This window comes from Carex rostrata, chromosome 19 (genome assembly GCF_964058835.1).
Source record: "Carex rostrata chromosome 19, lpCarRost1.2, whole genome shotgun sequence".
In the NCBI taxonomy this organism is placed as follows: Eukaryota; Viridiplantae; Streptophyta; class Magnoliopsida; order Poales; family Cyperaceae; genus Carex; species Carex rostrata.
Genome location: NC_135936.1, coordinates 2634577 through 2658733, shown reverse-complemented (window position 1 = coordinate 2658733; position 24157 = coordinate 2634577). Strand labels below are relative to the sequence as shown.

General features: G+C 33.3%; 2 protein-coding genes across 4 annotated transcripts; both read left to right on the top strand.

Moving 5' to 3' along the window:
• The first annotated feature begins 997 nt into the window (after positions 1-997).
• LOC144571759 (polyphosphatidylinositol phosphatase) lies at positions 998-6123 on the top strand. 3 transcript variants are annotated; one of them, XM_078321128.1, is made up of 9 exons: positions 998-1016; positions 1073-1157; positions 1244-1366; positions 1889-2094; positions 3252-3395; positions 3678-3892; positions 4258-4516; positions 5068-5237; positions 5524-6123. In XM_078321128.1, the coding sequence occupies exons 2-8, from the start codon at positions 1094-1096 to the stop codon at positions 5194-5196; spliced, it is 1140 nt and encodes a 379-aa protein (XP_078177254.1). In that variant the 5' UTR covers positions 998-1016; positions 1073-1093; the 3' UTR covers positions 5197-5237; positions 5524-6123. The 3 variants fall into 3 exon arrangements, 2 of the variants coding, with proteins under 2 accessions (XP_078177254.1, XP_078177253.1); XR_013517574.1 differs by lacking the exon at positions 998-1016 and having other exon boundaries at positions 1025-1157; positions 5524-5596; positions 5724-6123; XM_078321127.1 differs by lacking the exon at positions 998-1016 and having other exon boundaries at positions 1025-1157.
• Positions 6124-13142: 7019 nt separating this feature from the next.
• LOC144571448 (Protein kinase superfamily protein) lies at positions 13143-19337 on the top strand. Its single transcript, XM_078320728.1, has 13 exons — positions 13143-13682; positions 14448-14876; positions 15268-15371; positions 15963-16411; positions 16926-16966; positions 17114-17182; positions 17276-17376; positions 17475-17553; positions 17756-17854; positions 17972-18040; positions 18176-18225; positions 18344-18520; positions 18832-19337. The coding sequence occupies exons 1-13, from the start codon at positions 13290-13292 to the stop codon at positions 18902-18904; spliced, it is 2133 nt and encodes a 710-aa protein (XP_078176854.1). The 5' UTR covers positions 13143-13289; the 3' UTR covers positions 18905-19337.
• The last annotated feature ends 4820 nt before the right edge of the window (positions 19338-24157 follow it).

Below are 24157 nucleotides of genomic sequence, written 5' to 3'. Positions count from 1 at the left end.
GACGAAAATACCCCTGCTCTTATTTACACAGCACAACCCTTCGCAAAAACTATTACGAAAATTTGATTTACTTTTGTTATTATTACGAAATTGTAAGTTTTGCATACTTGTCAGATAACTGAATTTTTTCTGATAATCTCTGATTTAAATATAGTTGGGAAGAAACGGGTCACGGATCAAGAGGGTTAAAGGCACAAAAGACAGACAGGGACGCAAGGCTGCACTGTGGAAATAAGAATAGGGGCATTTTCGTTCCTAAAATTTTATTGTGTTGTATACCAAGGACTTGGTGCTGTAAAAATGGGCACCCGTCTTTTGTGTGATCCGTGACCCGTTTCTTCCCAACTATATTTAAATCATAGATTATCAGAAAAATTCAGTTATCTGACAAGTATACAAAACTTATAATTTCGTAATAGTAACAAAAGTAAATTAAATTTCCGTAATAGTTTTTGTGCAGAGCTGTGCTGTGTAAATAAGAGCAAGGATATTTTCGTCCCTAAAATTTTATTGTGCTGTGTATCAATGAATTTGTGATGTGAAAATGGACATCCCTTGTGATTCAAACAAGCCAGCTTATAACGAGTTTAAACTAGATCCAGTTTATAATGAGCCAGCTTGTTGCCACCAGACATTGGATATTTCTTCTCCTTCTAAATAGATAAACATCTGACAAAACAAAAACATTCCTCAATTTCTATTTCTCCGTTCGTCAAGGACCCAGTCGGCGCAGCCGCAGGACTCGCTCTTATTATATACCCGATTATTATCGGACGGTTTAGGCCCTCTGCGACCCGCTAGAATTCGTATCCTCTGAGATATCTCAAACTTTGTGTGACTTTATGGAAAATCTCAACCGTTAAATACGTTCTGCACGAATCTCAAAGCACACATAATACTGACCCCCGACATCACCCCCGAATAAACACCGGACACGTCGGTCACGCAAAAGTTGACAGAGGAGACTCACTCCCCTCTATCGCCCGTTCGATCTATAATCTATTTCCTCCATCAAAGTCTCGTACAGCAGCAACAACTACAGCAGATCTCCTCAAAAAAAAAAAAAATGCAGCAGCGGATCTCCTTTCCAAGAATGGCGGTCTCGATTCGACCCCTCCTCCCTCTACTTTTGTTCCTTATCCCTTTCTTCTACTCCGGTACAATGCTTCCTTTCTTCGTTTCCTTTTCTGTCCAGTAATGTCTTAATCAATCCCAACTGAAATAGCTTCTCGGTTTTCTCTAGTGTCTGTTCTACATCAGAAATGGAATCCAGAGGATACAAAGAAATTAAGTCCCAAGAGGCCAGATCAACTTATTCTGGGACCGGCTGCTGGTCAAGGACTCCCCAATCGGCTCCAGTGTCAAGGTTTCACTATATTTCTTGTAATGCTGTAGCAGCTTTGTAAATTTTAAGTCTCCGAATATTGTGTCTTAATTTGCTACGGTACTTGATTGAAAGGCCCAATTTCGGTAAATTATTGATATCGGTACACTACCAGTCTGCATGGTTCTGGATTTGCTGGTATAATTTGGTTCAACCTACTGACAAGTGTTTCTTGATATTTCACTGTTACTAAAGTACTACACTGCATTTGCATGTTCCTTTCAGATCTGGGAGGTTGTGTACTGTTGGTCTGGACTCTGGTACAATCCTTATCTGGCCGGTTACCTGATTACCACTTACTTGTATGTTGTGGTACCTAGATATAGTCAGTGTTGATAATAGCATGTAAAATTGTGCTGGTCAACTCAAGCACAACTATGTGTAATGTTACTGTCTGTTCAGATCAATTTCTTGCATGTTTGTAGTAGTGCTTACCTTTAATAAATACCTGGTTGAAATGATGAAGTTGTAATTACCTATTTACCTTGTATTGCTGTTGTACAGGTGTCAGAGCAATGAATAAAATAGACCCTTCAACTAAGAACAGCCATTCAGGAGATCAAATTTCTTTTGTCACAGTTTTTACAATTTACAAATCAGACCCCACAAATGAGAAAATATCGGATAAAGTCACAGTTGGAGAAATTCCGTACAATTCCAAATCTGAGAGGTCCTTGGCTATTCTCAATACTTATATCAACTTCATTCAGGTATATTATATAGTTATGTTATATTGTTTGAAGCATTATGTAGTTTAGACATATGTCTTATTTTATTTTATTGGTTAAACTATTTTAAATTTATACATGATGATAGAGTGATAATATAATAAAAAAAATTTGAAGTTGTAAAAACAGGTCAGCCTTTTTTATACAAGTATGCACTGTGTTTTGTTAATAAAAATGTGTTCTCTGTTGAAGCCCGATAAGAATGTAGTAGGGTTAAAATGCCCCATTTTTTTGTCATATACAAAGTAATATTGTTTCATGCGTGAGGCCATGGTACTATGCACAATGCAGATGTTTCCGTACTATGGATCAATATTTTCGTTTTCATACTCCAAACAGTTGATCCGTGCCGCTCAACATGATCTTCTATTAAAGAATGTGCTTGGAGACCAAATTTTATATTTTCAAAATTTTTACAATTTTTTTGATAGGTAGAAAATCACTGTTGCTTAGAAGATTCTGGACCATCCAAAAACATTGATTTTTTATAACAGTTACCACTATAGAATTTACAGTGCGTTTGGATCGTCAAAAGAATAGGATTTGGGGTTTATGGTGACTGGATGCTCTCCAGTTGTACGGATTTTTATTGGAGACCCTAGTATAGCTATGTGTGATATTTTGTTGCTTTGAATGCTACCTATGCAAAAATTTGGAAATATATCAGAGGACTTCTCTCAGTTGCAACTTGAATTCAATAGTTTTAGGTGTTTGTAGATAATAATATAGGTGATTGTGGATAATAATAAGCACCAAAACTAAGTATAAATCCATGAAAATGACTAAACTACCCCGACCTTTTTCATATTAAGTTATCAAATCTCACAGTTGCTTCATAACCTGTTCATAAGAACTTGGGACTCGAACATCTTGTCTTAGTAGGTCATTTAATTTAATTTTGGCTTTCAAAAAAAAAAAAGGGGGCTTACCAGACGAAGGGGAAAAACTGTCATAAATTTACAAAACACTTTCATTTTGAGATAACAGTAAATCTAAGCGTGCTATTTGTAAGTACTTCAAATGGATGGGTCTTACTTGCAATCTAACATGTGTTGGTTTTTACTTTGAAAATTAAACATGACAAATGGAATGCATTGTTGCATGAGTTGACTTGTTTTCTCACTTGTAGAAATTCTCAGGTGTCAATGCCAAGCAGCAATGTGGTTGTGTTAACTGACCCTGATTCGACATTTTTGTTGGACCGAAACAATGCAATTAAATTACCTATTGAGGGAGACTATTCTAGAAGTAATTTGATGCTCCAACGCATCAAATCTTATATTGTTAGTACATCTCTCTCTTCTCCCTCCCCCCACATCTATTTGTTTGTCAAATATTCTTTAATAAATTTCTGTTATTCTTTCTTTTTAATAATGAGATTGGTTTATGTTATGATCTTATCTACTGCCTGCCACTTGAATTACATTAGCTTATCTGGTTTTTAAATCTGCTGTCTGGTACATAGCCATTGGGGTTACTCTATCATACCTTCTAGTTAATCCATTTAGATTTTTGTTTTTGTCTTTGTTGTAAAATTTGGTTGTATTGTTATATATGATCGGTAGGCATATCTGAAGAGGATTCAGGAATCTTATGAAATGGAGAAGAGCAACAAGAATATTATATTTTCAGATTCTGATATCGCGGTGGTGGATAATCTTGGAGACATTTTTCAAAAGCATCCCGATTTTCATATGGCTCTTACATTTCGCAATAACAAAAATCAACCTTTAAACTCTGGTTTTATTGCTGTCAGAGGTACTCAAGATGGAATCAGCAAGTAAGTTAAGATTTAAGTTCTTTTTATTTTATTTTTTGGTTAACCAAATCATTGGGTTGTACTTTTTTTTTCAATGTTTGAAATTGTCCCTGATCTTTTTTGACATCATTGAGGATCTGTGTATACCAGAACTTTGCTTTCTTTTGCATGTCCAGATTTTCACCAGTATCATTACTGTCTAAGACTGTAATATGTAATCTGTTGCTGTTTGTTACCATGTGTAACCTAGTTATATAAGAAGGGTAGTTCAGGAGCAAGCGGAATAGTGATATCAAACTTGGGCATAAAGCATTGTAATTTTATTTGGTATATTGATAACATCATAATTGGATGTGCTTTTCCTTTTTCTTTTTTTTTCTTGATAGGGCTATTGTTATTTTAGAAGAAGTACTTGATGTATACATGTCAAAATATATGGGTGCTTCACGTATGTTAGGTGACCAGTTAGCACTTTATTGGGTGATCAAGTCGCATCTTCCATCTGCAATGCAACAATTCAACCGGCATGAAAGTTTTACAGGGAAGGTAAAAGGGGTATCCGTGCTGTTTTTACCATGTGCTATCTACAACTGGACACCTCCAGAGGGCGCTGGCCAGTTTCATGGCATGCCATTGGATGTCAAGGTATCTATTTTGTTCTGTAGTGCAAATATTGTTAATTGTTGTGGAATTTCTGTTAATGACCCTATATGTATTAGTTAGAAAATTTATGATTTTTTTTAGGATAATTGGGCTTATTTGTGTTTATTATTATTATTATTTTTATAAAAAGTAGCCATTAAGGCCATCTGATCCATTGATATGAAACAAAGTCTTACAACTATTCTCAACAGAAGGAGTCCATCGAAAGAAGATAGTAACTACCCAAAATTGCCAAAAATAAAACCCATAGGACTTTTTTGGTCTTTACAATTATATGTTATAATCATTGCATGCACCACACTACAATATTAGTTAGTTCAGATGTCTAATTCAACATTCTGTTTTGTGATTGTTCGGATTTTCTAATGGATTTTCCCTTAGGTAGTATGTAATGTGCTTATTCGTCTTGTTCTCTCCCCTCTTTCTGGATATTCTCTACCTCATTATAGGATGGTTGAGGTTTTTATTCTTTGTAGACAAAAGTACCTAATATTAACTTCTATTTTTCTCCTTTTTTTTGTGATCCAATTCAGATAGTTCATTTCAAGGGATCAAGGAAGCGGCTAATGCTAGAATCATGGAATTTTTACAACTCTACCTCCAACATATCTGATATGCTCTGCCTCATATTATGCAGTGGCAGAACAAAATATGATTTTTGACTGCTCCTTGCTTTATTATTCCATTTGGATAAATTTATTAGGTACCATCTCTGTCTCTCTCAACAGTTACTTTTGTAATCAGTAGTCCCATAGTAATAATTGGTGTTGTAAAGCCATTCTCTACCACACCAATTCTTAGTGATATTTCTTTTGTTTAATTTTTTTCTTTATAATTTTGTTTCCTTCATTTTTATTTGCGGACAATTGAATGATGCTTGTGGACCTTTAATGTTTATCCCTGTGTATAAATTAAACTTCAGCATATCGTTTGAAACAATTTGCAATGACTACTATTTCAAAACTAATGATATTTGTGTGCTGCTGTAGCTGGTAGCTGGAGATTGGAAAACAATGAGCTATGGTGAAAATCTCTCCTGAGAATCAAGGCATGGTTTTTAAGGTGAAAACCTTTTCCTGAGAACTAACACATCAACTGTAGAAATAGAGAGAATTTTGCAGTCACATCATTCGATTGGTGGCTCATTTAATGTGGTGCTCCAGCTCCGGTTTTGGAATTGTTTTTGCAGATACAATGCAGTTTAGGTTAATTTGTTCAATGCAAAACTGAGTGAAATGCTGTATCCAGAATTTCCTGGGAACTAACACATCACTCCGGGAGGCGGGATTGACATATCCTATCACGAGACCTTGACGTAGGAGATCTTAGGAACTTACATTGAGATCCGTGCAATATGAATGAAAAAAAAAATGTTTCCAAATCTCTGGCCCCAGTGGTCAGCTATTGTGAGGGATTAGGATGAACTACCAAATTAGCTTTGTTAATTATTTGTTATTCACATATTAGAGGTGGAGTTTGAAGACTTGTATCTAATTTGTAGGTTTACTTGTTTTAGTGTTTTTGATAACTATCAGATAAGTTAAAGATGATAGAACAATAATTGAGAAAATAGATAAATTAAACAAAAAGGTAATCTGATTTGTTGAAAGTCTATGGTGCTCATTCACAATATCAATTGGTCAAGTATAATGGATCCAAATCTTGAATATGAAATTCTGATATGTCAATTCAAACTTTTCAATGTGATCTTTATATTAAAATTTTGTTGAAATTTAAAATTTAAAATTCTTAGATTTCTTTATTATTATTATTATTTTTTTTTTGGTTTAGGAGAGAGCGGTACTAGTTAACGATCCATAAATTTCAAATTAATGGTAATTTTGTATTAAAAAGTTAATATTTAAAAAATATAAATTTAATTTTTAAGGTTTCATTCTCTAGACCACACTGCGCGATTCGTAACACCTTAGCATAATTTTTATTTTAACAAATGTCGTTTTCGCTTCTCAGAAAAACCGTGGTAGAATCATGTGAACCGAGTTGTTTTCATGCCTCTTTTTTCCCTTAAAAGGGAGAAGGAACCATCAGCACACTATTCTTGGTTTGTTCAACCGGACACTGAAAATTTAGCATAATCCAGTTTTATATGGTAACGCTGAGCTTACCCATGGTCAAGCCTTGATTTCCAATCTAAGCAACAATCTTTTGGCAACTTCTATTTGTATTTCACTTTCGCATGATGTAGCTATTCAATATTCCACGCTCCGGGTGATCGAGTTTTTCAATTTAAAACTATTTTGAAAAGTATAAACGGTCTTACAGCAAAGAAAATTTTTATTTAAAAAGTAAAACGTGGTTCGGAATAAGTTTCTATCACTATTTTTTTTAAATTTATTTGCATTCCTAAATATTACAAACGACGATATTTTTTTGTCACACAAGTTATTTTAGCAATTATATTTTTTTATATAAATTTCATATCATCTTCATTTATGTAATTAGTTCTGATTTCAATTGTGTTATGTAATTGCCAAGTGCTGCGCAGTGCAGTGGTTTAAGGCATCCGTTCTCGAGTGCGTATCCTCTGAGATATCTCATATTTTGTGTGACCAACGTGTCCAGTGCCTATTCGGGGATAGCGCAGGGGCAGTTTTAATTGCGCTTTAAAATTCGTGCAAAATGTATTTGAACGGTTGTGATTTACAAAAAGTCACGCAAAATATGAGATATCTCAGAGGATGCGAATTCTCCGTTCTCCAGTAGGAGAACATAGGTTCGATTCCTACGTCTCTAGGAAGTAGAGAGTGTGTTGGAAGTGTTTTGTGCTTATGCGCAGTGGTAAAAAAAATTGTGTTATGTAATTTGTTTTTACATCATTACAATTGTAATTCGCAACACAATTACAAACTGATGTGATATTTTTAAATATATTGTTATTTTAGTCAAAGTGTTGAATTTATATCACTTAAACATTTGTAATGGCTTTGCATATAGTATAGAATGAAAATGAAGATGCTCTTACAAAAAAACTAATGCATCTTCCTAGCACATAGGCACTACATGTACAAAATATCTAAACCGCAGGCCATAAGACACTAGAAAAAATTAGACATTATATTTTCCTTCAAATACCATTAATTATGGGCTGTTGTAAATTTTATGTCATTTAATGAACGCTAAAAGTTGCATAAAATTTTATCATTTTTTTTGATATATGATATCTATAAAGTATATGTTACATTTTAGTTGTCAGATTTTAAAAAAATAAGTTACTTTTTACTGTCAAACTAACACGTTGTCAATGGACCCTCACCCACAACAAAAAAAAAAAAAAAAAAAAAAAAAAATGCCTGAAGCTTTCATCAAAATTAAAAAAAAAACTAAATTGAAGCGAAAATAATACACACGATATACAACACTACAAATAGAAGACAATAATAATAAAAAAATATATACAAGAAATAATACCAAATTGAGGTAATTAACCACTTGAGAGTTGAGATGAAGCTATCAGCATTTTCATCATTTTTTTTGCAACAGTTTAGTTTTGAGACTTAAAAACGAATATCCTATCTCATGTCCCCAATCACTGTCAAAGTGTCAAGCCACAACAACAACAATTATCAATCCTCGTTGCTCCAAATGATGAAATCACGGAAATAAATCTGCTACGATCCTAAGGGATTGTAGGGTCCTACGATTCCAAATCCAACCTTTCATTTTTTAAGTATTACGAATCTCAATAAAAGTTGTTTTTATACACGAATCTCAAAACAAATAAAAGGTTGGATTTGGAATCGTAGGATCCTACAATCCCTTTTAGGATCGTAGCAGATTTATTTCCTGAAATCACACCATCGCAGGAGGTATATTCCACAAAGAGTGAGTCTATTGTTCCATGCATAGCACGATTTGGTCCGTAATACGGATTATTATTTTCGTTTTTAATATTTTAACGGTCGATCCAAACCGTTCAACATGATTTTCATATAATACATACTTGCAGACCGAATTTTATATTTTTTAGAATATCATTTTTACTATTTTTAAAGATAGGTAGAAAATCACTGTTTTTGAATGGTCTAGAATTTTCAAATCAAGTGATTTTCTATCTATCTTAAAAAATAGTAAAAAAATTCTAAAAAATATAAAATTCGATCTGCAAGTATATATTCATACGAGAATCATGTTGAACGGTTCGGATCGACCATTAAAATTCTAAAAACAAAAATATTGATCTGTATTACGGGTTGACGGACCAACCGGTGATATGCATAGTACCATAGACTCACTCTTCCACAAATGTTATCAAGATTTAGCACATACCCATTGCCACCCATAAATCATTAACCCCTTTCCAGTTTCCCCGTACTAGAAAAGAGCTGTCATAAAGAGAATGCTATATATTAGTACGAAAGTACAAAATTTGCCAAATCTCCTTTTCTTGAACTTCATGAATCACACTCAAAGCGCACAAAGTAATATCTTAATATCTTATGCTGTGTAATGTAAATAAAGCTGGATTTAAGCACAAAGAATGAGGTCAATTAACTCTTATTTTTTATTTATATGATCTTTTTTATATGATTGATTCTCGTATGTGTTAACTCTCATAGTTCGAAAGTTTAACTCTGTTTCCGACTGTAAATTTATATTTTTTTAGTAAAATATTGGAGGTAGAACTATTAAAATATATTAATCTCCACAAGTAATCTCTATCCGTATTTCGAATTCTTAAAAAAAATGTTACCTTTGTCATTAAATAGACTGATTATGTTAATCTTAAAAGTTGAAAGTCATGTTTACAAGTCAAATCAACTTTCATATTTACCACTATTGTAATACTACAATTTTTATATAAAAAACGAAAGCTTTCTCAGAAGAAACTATGAATTTTTTTGCAATGTAATACAACCTAAATTAAGGAGCATTCTCACATATAAAATCAGACTTATGGATTTTTTTTTGCAACGTAATGCAACCTAACACTTATGGATTGTATAGTATCAAATATTTTAGAAAGAAAAATATGATTTCCCACAATTAATCCCACAGTACAACCGAATACTCATTTTAACACATTCCCATAATCAATCCTATGCTTACCCGCCATTATGGATTCCCGCTTTTGAAAAAGTGGATTCCCATCCCCGTCAAATCCCATCCCGTGTAATCCCATGACATTCAAACAGGCCCGAAAGGAGCATTCTCAGGCTATGTTGGGAATCTTCTCATAAGTGGTGAACCGATTTCTCTACTTTTCTTTTTTTCTTCTCACAAACAGCCCCCAGAATTGTCAATAGGATAATAAAGTGGTATCCACTTGAAATACTGTGTCTGTTATCAATTTTACCTACAACAATAAATCCAATTTAGCGTTTTCTCGAGATTAATATGAAATCCTTTCACATACAATTTATTTGGATAAGGGTTCGTATCTGTTATCATTATTGCGATATTGATACATATTTTTTCCGGTAGCCAATTTCAATATGTAGTCCAATTAATGAGCGAGGCGGTAATATACATATTTTGGATTGATTTGTACTGTGAAATCATATTTTTTATTTATTTTCAAATGTAGGCTTGACCCATATTTGTTTTAAAAAAAAAGTATTTTATTTTCAAATTACAAATAATCAATCCAAACAGTTGAACATGATCTTTATAAGCAGAAAATGTACTTAGTGACTAAATTTTATCTTCTTTTTTTAAAATTTTGTTTACTTTTTCATATAGGTAGAAAATTACTTAATCCGTATTCGTATCCGTTTAATATTTATTATGTATTCATATCCATTCAATATTCAATAAGTATATGTATTCGTTTAATATCTGATCTGTATTTGAAAAATAAAAACAGATACAAATATAATTTTACCACTATCCGATCTGTATCTGGCCCATTTGCATATACACTTTAATTCACCTTATATATACACTTTAATTTGGATATGACAAAAATAATTCATTTGAATGGTAGATGAGGTGAATTTTTTTCTCTTCTTCTCCTCTTTATAAAGTTGTAGAATAAGTAATTTATATATCTTTTCTTTTCGTTTCCTCTCTTCCCCTTCTTCACTCTTTCGGTCTTTCTAGAGCAAAACCTAAAAAGGGTCCTAGACTTTGTTTTAAAATATACGAACTTGAACCAAGCTCATGCAATTATTTCATAGTCAATTCCATTGTTTGCTCCTTAATAAGAGTTGAATTGCCTCCCAATCATTCATTTTAAAATGAAAACCCCACTTCATTGCGCACGTTACTTTCAGTATTAATTAGCTAACAAAGCACCTCCAGTTATACGTAATACAGGTGATCAAATGGTATAATGCTGATGAAAAGTAAATGGAGAAGATTTATAAGGAAGTCTTAAAGACACCCCGCACGGCCGCACTAATTCAAAAAGCACGAGAACCGTAATCCATTAATAAAAAGGAAGAAAAAGAAATAAATGAAATAAGAAGAAAGCCGAGAGGTGGAATTTACTTCTATTTAACTTGTCATTGTCTCAAGGTTACGTGTTTTTCCTCTGTCCACAATCATAACTTACGACTTTCTACTAGATCTAGTTGAACTGCTCTACCAATATAAGATATGATTATATCATCCATTCCTTCATGTAAAATTATAAATCGACCTATTATTTTTCATACTGATGACTAACCGAATGATTATCTATATATATAGTATATCCTCTTTGCATCCTTAACAATATATATTAAGAATTTTATTAAGAGCCTATATGCAGTTTGGCAAAAATAAAAAATAAAATAAAATAAAATGCATTAAGATATTTCAAAACATTCTAATTGTCACAACTCACAACTATGCATCAAATATTATGATATGAGTAGAACTAGGGTGTTCTTAAGTTCACCAAGTCCTTTGGTGAACTCAAGTTTAAAATCTATTTAAAAAAAAAAAAGTCTAAAACCTGTCAAATCGGCTTCAAATAACAAATTCGAACCTTTAAAACTCGCCTACCTTACGAGTGATGCGTCTACATGTGAAATTTTTAAACATTCGAATTAATTTAGTATAAAGTCAATCGGTCAAAATTAGAAGGTTAATAAATTAATTTTATTGCATTTAATTTTTGAACGTTTTTGACCGCTTTACTTTATACTAAATTAATTCAAATGTTTAAAATTTTCACATGTAGACGCAACACTCGTAAGGTAGGCGGATTTAACAGTTCGGATTCATCATTTAAAGCCGCTTTACTTTAAGAACACCCTAGTTCTACTCTTATGATATTATAATTATATTATTAGAAACATATACAAATATTTGGTCGAGTAGACAAAAAAAATTAGAATTTATCAATAACTTATCAAGATTTTAGCCGTTGAGAACAACTTGACTCCCATACCGCCACCTCCTGCCTGAGCCGACCGATTGCCATAACCCCTGCATCGGATATCCGGTTGACTAATTGAGACTTTGTCATGTCCCATTGTTCGCTCCTTATTGTTTCACTGCGAGGTGGACCCGGTTACTGTTAAAGGGTTTAGGGTTAAAGTAGTTTTGGGTTTAGGATTATATGGGAACCCACTCTGCAGTGACTCTGGGGGCAGACGATTCGGTTCTCTAAAGAAGTATCATGCTCCAACTGACAATAAAGAAAGGCAAAACTGTTCACTAGTAGTAGGCAACAACTAAAAAATATACGGACTAATTTTTTTTTTTTTTTCAAAATCCAAAATACACAACTTCCTATCCATAATCTTCTTGGGTTCTCTCTATATATCATAACCATCAAGACATTATGAATGTTGCAACCATCTAGACATTATAATATTTTATTATAACTATAAAAAAATAATAGTTGTCACTAGTCACAAAGACATTGCGTTGTTTCACTAGAATCATCAAAATATTATGATTGTTATGATTTAGACATCATAATTAGTAAATCCCTATATATTTCTCATAAAAACATCAATATTAACATGTCAAACGTGACTTAACATACAATACATATGATTTGTTATCTCTATCTTTAAACTCGTGTGACTAGCCATTTAATGTTCATATGATATAATCTCTGCATTAGTATAAATTATGTTTTGACGAAAGATATAATTTTGTTTTATAATGCTGAATTGCAATAAACATTTTTAAGCCATAATGTCATTAATCTTATTTTATGGGTTTTTTAAATAAGTAAAAAGTATAAAATGAGAACTCATTATTTAAATAAAATTTGTCAGTAAAAATACTAAAAAGTTTGCCATAAAAAATAGACAAATTTTACCAACTTTTTATTTATTTATGATATCGGATGAGAATTTTAAATATTTAAAACTATGTACATTCTCAGACTAAGAAGAATATGACGCCGAAATAAAACATATATAAAAAATGTCAAAAATGTCCCACGCCCAGTTGTAACTTGTATGTATATAAACGTAAATTATTTTTAGTGGGGTAAGCATTCGGCGGCTCCATGGCAACAAGCCAACAAGTGGCTATGGGCCTATGGCTTCAATCCGAAGCTTGTGGAACGCGGGAATCATTGCCTCTTGACCACTTTAATTACACTCGAAAAAAAAAAAATCAGAGAAAAAGAAGGTAAAAAAGATTCAAACTGTAGAGGGGGGAGGCACCAATTTCAGCCTGCCAAGTGCCAAGTGCCAAGTGCCAGCTCCCAGATCCCTCGTGCCTTTAATAAATTCAAATTTATATTCCATCCAAAGTATCAAAGAGGTCGAAAAATGTTTCTTTCACAAACATGACCTAGTTGAAGAAGCCAGTAGAGAAATCTTGAATCGTGCAAATCTGAGGGTCCATGTCTCGCATGAAGTACCTTCTCAGAAAGCTCCACCTCTCCGGGGTTCAATGCGGCGGAGGCGCCACTTCCGATCACCATCGCCGCCGCCGGCCCCCTCCTCCTCCTCCTCCTCCGCCGCCTCCTGTAGAAGTATCTCCACCTCTGGCGGCGGTAGCGAGCGTTGCGACTGGGAGTGTGTTTAGAGAGAAAGAGAGAGAAACGATAACGCGATTTGAGGAAGAGTATCAGGTTCAACTGGCTATGGTGATAAGCCAATCGGATCCAGATGGTCTAGAAGATCCGGATTTGGTTCAGATCAAGGCTGCGAAGCAGATTAGTCTTGGTGGTGGAGGCGGGATTGGTGGGGATATGACAGCCAAGGAGATGGAGATGCTCTCTCTTCGTTATAGGGTTAGATTTTTATCTTGTTTGGTGTCACAATTCTTTTATACTGTTTTATAGTCAATTACAAGTACGACATATTCAGCTACAAAATTGTTGAATTAACATGACAACCATTGCTCTGGTAGTGATAGTTTCAGCTCGGTTTAATAATATTAGTTCCAATCCCTCACTAGGTTTCTGTTGATATATTTCAGAACCTAATGTTTAATACAAGAAATAGAAAACGTCCTTAATTTAATTTAATTAAATTGTTTGAACTTTGCTTAACTTACACTGGGTTCTAACCTCAATAATTGTTCCATTAGTCACCAAACAAAAACACAGTCAAGCCCAGAAAACTGACAACTAATGAAATGGAGAACAAGTTGGTTACAAGCTGGTATGCGTCTGGTGTAACCAGGTACATAGCAGTACTGGAGCCAATGGTATTGTCAAGGTCTCAAGGGTTACAAAACCATGTTTCAGTGCTATTTTATTCATTATTAGGTATAGTCATGTAGCAAAGAAAGTTTTGGTTGGTACTGTTTTTTACATGAATCCAAAATTCACAACATTTCAGTACTATTTTGTTCCTTACAGGTATATGTGTGGATCAGAAATATTTTTTGTTCGTACTATTCCACACTTATATCCCAAATGAAGACTAATTATGTATCATTATGTTTGAAAACCGACTTTCAGGAATAAAAGAAGATGCATAAACTTATATTATACCAAACTGGTACTGTTTCTGAAATTCATTAAAGGGTATTTCTGTCCATTTTTTTTCAGAATTACAATGTTGTAGATTATGATGAAGAGCTATTGGATGGATTTTATGACCTCTATAATTACCCAACACCTGAAACTATAGTTCACGGTCAACTGCCCTCCTTATTTGAGCTCAAGACTTTACAAATTTCCCAAAGCACAGATGTTGAGGTGGTGCTGGTGGATAGACTCATTGACCCAACTCTTCAAAAACTCGAAAAAGAAGCACAAGATATCTTTTCCCGATGTAAATTGGATTGTACCATGTTGGTTCAAGGAATTGCCAAGCTTGTGGCAGATGCAATGGGAGGTACAGTTCAAAATGCTGAAGAGATGCAGCAAAGATGGGATCAAAAGAGATGTGAGTTGTGTGTTTGTCTTAAAAATGTGGTGATTCCCCTTGGTTCAATTAGTATTGGGTTGTCACGGCACCGAGCTTTGCTATTTAAGGTTTGTTTATTCTTATTTTATTTTACTCTAATTTCCATTTGTCATCTTTTAGCTATTGGTCTCGTATTGTGGTGTTACTACCCTCAACTTAGCATTTAAGACTGTTTTGAGTGTTTTCTACTAAGGATTTATGCATCTACTTAGTGTTAATGCACCTAAAATTTCTTTTGACTTCATCCTCTATTGTGCACACTCATTGTCAAACCCATTATTATCTGAATTAGTCAAATTTTTTGCAAGCCAAAACTTTATCAACAACAACAACAACAACAACGAAGCCTTTATTCCCAAACAATTTGGGGATCTTTATCCATGAACCATTTTTGTCTGCTTAATCTGTAATACTTATGCCAAATAGTGTAGATATATATATGATAAATTATTGTTGCAGGTACTAGCTGATAGGATAAATCTTCCATGTAAGCTGGTCAGAGGAAGCTACTACACTGGTACTGATGATGGAGCTGTGAATTTTGTGAAAGTTGATTCTTTTGGGTAATTTGCTAAGATATTTTTTTTTATCAGTTATTATTATTTTTTATATGACTTGCAAAAGCACACCGTGTGAACTGTTTTAGGCACACCTTGCAAATTTCCAATACACCGGAGAGAACCATACAAAATGAGGAATATGGATCATCCATATAGCACATAAAAAGTATTAAGCATAGCCCAACAAAAAAATTGTAAGTAGACCTTTGTATCAGTTGCACTAAGAAGATGCACAAACTATTTTGTACATAAACAAGATACAAAACAGCCATGGTATCAGAATTTCTAAATTGAGTTAATGCTTCTGATCTTTAACAGTGCATATGTGGTACTTACATGGCTTTCCATTGGTACATGTCATAAATTCCTTTTTTTTTTTTTCCATGTTTCGGATTTTGATGAAGTTGCCTCACTTCACACAGACTGTACTAATGCAAAGAATCCTCCACTGTCTTACTATTTTGAATACAATGGAGGGTGTTTTTGTAATCTTTTGAAAATGTGAACTCCAAGATTTATTGCAAACCCTACCAGCTGTGAATATCACAGCATTTATTGCACTCTTTACCTAAATAATTTATTTTCTTGCAACAGCGAGTACATGGTTGATCTCATGGGTGCACCTGGCACACTAATCCCAACTGAAATGCCCGCAACCTTTTTTCAACTACATGATAATGCCTTTCAATCAGTTGTCAGAAATATCCATCAAGATGAACAGAATACGCACAGACAAGATGTGCAAATTAAAGACACATCAAGTTTTTTAGTCACTGACACAATGGACCCACCGTGTGCAGAGAAGCTGCAGGTGATGTTGTCACAAAACAGTGCTTTGCCAGATAATTTGATTCCTGATCCTAGTCTTGATATTAGTTCTGAATTTGAACTGAAAAGCAATTTACTCCTGGATGGATCAAGTTCGAGTAAAGTTGGAGGGAATTCACCACTGAAGCAAGAAAGATTAGGGTCAGTGATGGATGATGTGCTAGAGGTGGAAATACCTTGGGAAAATCTTCGTTTTGGAGAGCGCATTGGTCTTGGTACGTCTCTCTCTCTCTCTCTCTCTACTCCTGTTCCCTCCACTTCCATTCTTTATTTGTTATGGTGCTGACCATCAACTGAATAATTGCTGAGAACCAATACATACTATTTTGATTCACTCATGTATGGTATAACATCTTTATACAAGTACATCGAGACATTGAAATATTGAATAGACTTGTATGTACAATTGTGGTCTGTACCTGTGATATTGCTTAGAATTACTGTAGTACATACAATAACATTGAATATATTTTTTTTATTAGTACCATGTTTGCATCCTTGTGCAATTGTCTTGTACCATTTGATGTTTTTATAAATAACACTCCATGGTTGATGTTTGGGAGATTTGTATCTCTTATAAGGAAAACTATCTCTAGAGTGAAAAGAAACATATACAATATGACAAATCTCCAATTGGAATAATCCTGAATGAACATATAAAAACAATGGAACTAAAAAAGGTGTTTGTATTTTACATTTGTGATGAATTAAAGGCTGCCTTTCTTATAGGTTCCTATGGAGAGGTCTATCGTGCAGACTGGAATGGCACTGTAAGTTCTCTTTGTAGTAAGAATATCATAAACATCTTTTCTTTCATTCTGGCTTGTACTTTGATCATGATTTTTTTAATTTTTTTATCAAAGTTCAAAGAAAATTTCACCAATCATACCCTACTTATATTAATATTTTCCCTCTAGGAGGTTGCAGTGAAGAAGTTTCTTGACCAAGATCTATCGGGTGATTCACTTGAGCAATTCAGATATGAAGTGTGCATCATGCATCTAACTATTTTTTTATGTACGTATGATTTTCTTAGTTTTTAGAAGATTCATGTTTATTGTTTGTTTTTTGTTCTTTAGGTGAACATAATGTCAAGACTAAGGCACCCAAATGTAGTTCTTTTCATGGGAGCTGTAACTAGGCCTCCTAATCTCTCCATCCTAACTGAGTTCCTTCCAAGGTACTATTCAGATACGTATATTTTGAATTTGGCATGTTTGTTTGATATTTGTTTCTTTGTTTTAATAGAATGTCTGTCTTTTGAAATTTGTACAATAGGGGGACTTTATATAGGTTGTTACATCGTCCCAGTGTCTCTCTTGATGAAAAGATGCGAATTAAAATGGCACTTGACGTGGTAAGTTTAGATAACCCTGATTAACTTTCCTTGCTACTTGAAAAAGAAAGAATTTTCCTTGTTAAATGGTACTAGTGCTCCTGTGTATGCACTATGTAGACATGTAGTGGTATCAATTTGGTTTAAACCTGATTGGTGCACTTTTTGTGTGCTGCTTAGTTCATTCATTAAGTCGAAATCAAATACTTAATTGTTTTTCTAGGCTCGAGGGATGAATTACTTGCATGTGAGCCATCCTCCAGTTGTTCATCGAGATTTAAAATCTTCAAATCTTCTTGTCGACAAGAACTGGGTTGTCAAGGTAATTTATTTCTTATGCTACATGCTGGTTTAAGTTTCTTAAGCTTAATTAATTTAATGAACAAAATAGTCTACTGGTGCTAGTAACTGCCCAACTTTTCTTAATGTCCCTTGATAGGTCTCTGATTTTGGCTTGTCAAGATTAAAGCACAACACGTTCCTCTCTTCCAAATCAACTGCTGGAACAGTAATATATTATTCTCATTTCCTTCGTAATCATGTTACCTAACCCACTATTTCTCTTTTGCATTTTACTGCTTTATGTTTTCCAAGTGCTTCAACTGAAGAATAGTGCTAATTTTTATTGTTCTTTTAAATGTAGCCGGAGTGGATGGCACCTGAAGTTTTAAGAAATGAGCCTTCAAATGAAAAGTAAGCTCTAAAATTAATTTGGTTATTTGGAGATTTACAATGCAGTCCTGGTAACCAGTACAATGGAAATAAATCCCATCTTAAAAATAACAAACAATGTGAACATTGAAATTTACAGATGTGATGTATATAGCTTTGGAGTAATTTTGTGGGAGCTGGCAACTATGCGCAAGCCATGGAGCGGCCTCAACTCCATGCAAGTTGTTGGGGCTGTTGGATTCCAAAATAAGCGCCTGGAGATCCCCACTGAACTACATCCCTTAGTTGCTGAAATAATCTCCTCTTGCTGGGACAAGTATGATTTTTTTTTTTTTTTTTTTCATTTTGTCAGCACGGACGTGTGCATGCATTTTTTACACCAATCTTGCTCTGGTAAGCGTAGATGTAGCTTACCTGGCTCAAGTCAAGTATACCAAACCCTAATAAGTATAAAAATGAAAAAAAAAAAGCTCTAGAAAAAGAGAGCCTGAAGAATGTGTCGCCCCAAGAAAGCAAACCATCTGAAACTACCAGCTACCACTGGATGTTTGGGACCAATTTATGGTTCTAGGATATTGTGCCTTTTAGTTAATCAGTTCTAATGCTCATTTTTCTTTTTCCTGTCAGTGATCCTTGCAACCGACCTTCTTTTGCACAGCTTATGGCATCTTTGAAGCAATTGAAGAATTTGGTTATTTAATAGACTTTAAATTTCTAAGAAACTGAAAAAAGAAACATAAAGGAAAAGAAAAACACAAAAAATATTATACGACAATAGGAATTCTGCTACAAGTGCCCTTGCTGGAACAGTGATGGTACCATTGGAAGAGTTATAAAGTACATACCAGTCCTATAGATGGAATTAAAAGTGATTCCATTTTTCAGATTTTTTTTTTTTTTAATGTTATTTAGAATTTAGTGTTATTCTGAAGCTGTGCGAAGCACAGTTGAAGAACCAAAAGAAAATGTCAAAGGACAAAAAAAACATTTTGTTTTGCTTACACAATTAATGAGAGAATGGAATTGTAAACTTCTAGATAAAGTTGTAAGGTTGCAAAAAGTTGCGCCCTTGAAACCAAGTTGTAACAGAATTAAAGGTGTTTATACAATATTCTTCGTTTTGTGTTTAGAAATAATTCTTCTCGTTTAGTTATCAATGTGCAATTATTTCAATCTTTGTTTAGTTAAGTTATACTTTTTCATACATGCTTAATGATCTAGATATAAATAGTATTTTATGTAGATGGTTTCAATTTCCCATTATTTCAATCTAGATTTTGTTTCATCTCGTACAAAGGTGTGATGTCTTTTGTTTTATTAGTGCTTAAAGACCCATATTATTCAAATATAAGCATCAAGGATCAGAAGCTGGATCTTTATAAAAATTGTCTGCGAATGCATTCAGAACCAATCGTCTTAATGTTCGGCCTGTTGGTTAGAAATTTCCCATATAATTTCGGCCTGTTATGTATTGATAAGTATACAAACTTTCACACAAAACCAGATGTCATGGATAATGGCCCATGAGAAATGGGCCTCTACAATTTTATTTAGCAACCTTATACATCAATTGGATATTTGGATGTGTGATGCAAGCAATGGCTGTCGGAAGGAGGAAGAAGAGATAGTAACCTAATACAAGCTTGAACTGGAACAACGATGTTGGCAATGCCGTGGGAAGGACGAAGAAGAAACCGACATTACTCTTTTCATAACTTTCTTTTGAATTCGAATTCCCATTTCACCCTCTCCCTTCTCCGTTCCACCCCGTTCCATGCTTAAAAAACCCTTAGTACAACGAATGATCCTCCCTCTTTTCCTCGTTGGATCAGCAGGTAATTTTTGTGATTTAGAATTTGCACTCTGCATTGAAGATGTTGACTTTTGAGTGATTTTGATTGAATGATTTTTGTTAGTGATGGATGCTCACCACCTGTTTGAGGACAGACAGTGCTGTACTGTTTGAAAGACTTGTTACCTGCACATATCAATTTTTGATGTACTTGATATATGGTGATCTACACCTCAATGATCTTAACAGACCACCTAATAAAGCTATTATAATTTATAAACCATACTAGAGCTAGGGGCTTCTAAGTTAAAATTGTTTTAGAGTTGTTACAGCCTTACAGGTCTGGGTCCATAACAGGTATCAAGTTATAATATCCATTTATACTCTGTTCAACATCCGGTCTCTGAGTTATTAATTACATATCAGTTCATCTTGTTCTGGTTTTTGCCTATTTCACTTAAATTGGTACTAGTTCAAGGTCAGGTTGGGTTTTATGTGTGTTATTATTCCTATAAATTGTTTCAAAATCATACTACAATTTTAAAGGCCACCACTCTTTCTTAAATAATAATAATAATAATAATAGTAATAATAATAATAATAATAATAATAATAATAGATAGTATGGTTTATACAGGGCAAATTTAACTGTAGGTCAGTTAAGTAGTTTTTGAGGTTTGGCAAGCTATTTTTTTAAATTTAATTTCTTTTGTGTGTGTGCGTTGAAGTGGTTGAATGGATTGGTTAATTTTGGGTAATCATTAACGATCACCACTGACTTTGAAAAGTAGTTGAAGCTTTTTTTTTTTTTTTGAAGATCTAGTTGGGTTTTGGGTCCAGTCCTGTTAGAAATGATCATAAGATTCTGATAGGTTAGTTTGGGTTCAGATTGGACTGATTTTGGGTAGTGTTTTGGTCTTTTGGATGTTATTTACATTAGGTTTGAATACTATAAGAAGGTTAATCGGGAGATTTTTTACCTTCTCTTTTATGTTGTGTTTTTTATTATAGTAATTTTTTTGTAAATAACGTTTTTCCTCGGGTGAGATATTGCTAGCTCTAAGGGAAGTTGTTATGTGCATAGGAAATGGCACAGTAAATATTGAGATATGAAGATGGGTTTGGAATTTATTAGCCGTTAGGGTTCCTTTCTGTTAATCAAATTAATATGCAGAGATTGGTAATATGAATCTAATCCACTTGCAGAAGTTGTTAACCTGAGTTTGAAATACAGTCAAATGACCCATGCATGATTTTTCAGAGGTCCAATAACGAAGATTTGTTGCATAAAACCGTCATGTTGTAAATAACACAAAACACCTAGATATTTTCAATTCATGGTTAATCAAGTTATGATTTAATTACTGCTAAGTACTTAAAAGTGAGATAGATTGAAAATATTGAACTAGAGCCAATAAATGAAGCATCAAACAATTGTCCCATGCTAGTATGGCACTTTGTCTCTAACTGAAAGAAATTTTAAAGGTTTTGTTTCTTGTATAGTAAATTATCTTTCTTGATTTGATTTGTCTAAAAAATTTGGACCACTACATTATTATAAACTTCTGTCCTTTGTTTAGCAGCTAGTTATTCTATGGACAGAAGCTTATTGGCTCAGTGATCCTCAGTACATATTTTTTCATTTTATTGTAGAATATTAAGGAGAAAAAAGAAGAAGAATAGAAGATAATTAATACTCTTAGCTTATTAACTTGTCCTGAGTTCCAATGTCTACCCCCATAATACTTTAAAAATATCACACTTACCCAAAAGAGAAAGAAATGTTGTGCATAACAGATTAACAGATATGGCCACTGAACTGAATAAAGGAAACATGCAATTGTAACCAGGAAAACATAGATCCATATCCTGTATGTTCCTCACAAGGTTATATGTGACAATGTACTTCTTGGTCCAGGAATGAGAACATTTCAATTTTAGAATTTTTCATTTGGTCTAGTAGCAAACATTTCAATTTTAAAATTTCATTTGTAGTAGTAGACAGATTTAGGGTCTGTTCGGCGGAGGCTTGGGAATAGGAATAGGAATGAGAACGGAAAATTTTGAACTGAAAAATTACTGTTTCCGTGAAAAAAAAAAAATTCAGTCCGAATGAATTTATTTTTTTCCATGTGAACAGTAAATACCGAACAGGTCCTTAGCAACCAAATTCGAAGTTATGGGAAATGTAGGACAAATTCATAACTGCATCTCTTCTTAAGAGATGTCAGAGCTGCTTTACTTTTGTGTTTTGTCTCTTTTTGACCAAAGTCTTTTTATGCTCAGGGCTCAGAGTCAAGGACTATAGTGCAAAGTTCACGAACAAATCGGGAACTTTTTCTGTACCAGCAGCTCACGTGAGAAAACCCGAAATTTTTATTTATACCGTATTAAAAATAAATAAATAAAAAATCATATTTTGCGGGGATTTTGAAAAATATCAGGGTCTCCAAATTAATATATGGTTCCATTCTTGGAGGGCTGTAGATTGACTTGACGGTTATCCAAAAACTCAAATAACGACTGTAATATTAAATATATTTATATTTTTGAGTTGCTTCAAAACCAATCAGCGGCTCATCAATAATGAAGTCACAGATTAATTTGAAAGTTCTGATATTTTTCGAATTCTTCATATTTTGAGGTGTTTTAGTTTTTTTTTAAAATATAAATAAAAATTTCGGGAGAAAAACATTTTGTACAATTCTCCTGAAGGACCTGAACACAGTTTACCATCAATCCTTACAAATATTTTTTGAAGGCAATCCTAGAAAACATTGGAGAATCCTGATTAGCAACGTAGCAAATATTTCCAGAATTCCGCCATGGACGTATCCTGTTACGTATTATGTCTATATAAAAAAAAAAGTAGAAAAGAAGAGAGACTATGGCACTGTACATGCATAATGCACATTGGTCTCTACTTTGAATTAATATTTTCATTTCTAAAGTTCAAATAATTGATCTGAATCATTCAACATAACCACATCATATACAAATATCTTGTTGAACAAATTTTACATTCTTTTAGAATTTATGTACTATTTTTTTAGGTAAAAAAATCACTTGATCTAAAAATTCTAAACTATTCAAAAATAATAATTTTCTATCTATCTATAAAAAGTAGCAAAAACAAACACACTGTGTCCTATTGTGTCACGTACTTCTGATTTTGTCTATGTTTTGTTTAGCAGCCTTCTATTTTGATGCACAAGAGTCAAGACACACATAATTTTCTCTCTCTGTTTTTTTTTTTTTTTTTTTGAAGAAATCATAGGACATTTACTGAATGAAGTACATCACTTATTACAGGTAGTAAAATACTATAGTAGCTTATAATTTGTAACTTGTGAGTTGTGAAATACTATACTAAATAAGAATTCTAACTAATATGGAAGCTCACATAGGCACATACATATCAGGATCAATGATAAGTACAATAACACATCAGTACATCACATGGCAGATCTATACAACCACATGTACAATAACTATCTAGTTGTTAGAACCGGCATATTTGTCAATAATATAATAGCTTAAAATTTCTAACTTCAATTAATTAATTAAATGATTCATCTTTTTTTTTTTTTGTGTGCATTGCTTTGTAGTAACAAATAATATATATATTCTTACGAATATATAGTTATTTTGTTAACAGCTACGTATTTCTAAGAAAAAAAAAGTTAATATTCATATCATGATAATTTTATGTTGTATAGATTATTTTCCTTTTAATGTAGAATTATTATGCAAAGAAAATAAACTTTTGTTCTGGTAGATTAGTACAACAATAAGCTATCATCACCCCATATTCTTTGTCAATTTGGTCTCTGAAACTTGTTGTACTCTTATATATGTTGTATGGATATGAGTACGGATATCGTATCGGATACGATACAGATATGACGATAAGGTAATTTTCAAAAATTCTAAAGACAATATGTCTATTATATATATAGAGTACGGCTAACGCGCTTCCTCTAGCATATGGGCCGAAATGCTTCTGGTAAAAAGTTGAAATTTCAAAATCCAAAAAGTCGATCTGAACCGTTCATCTTCTTCTCCATATTAATATCTGCTTGGAGACCAAATTTTACATTTTTCTGAAATTTTTTACTATTTATTAAGCCATTTTGAAAATCACTGATCCAACGGTGGCTT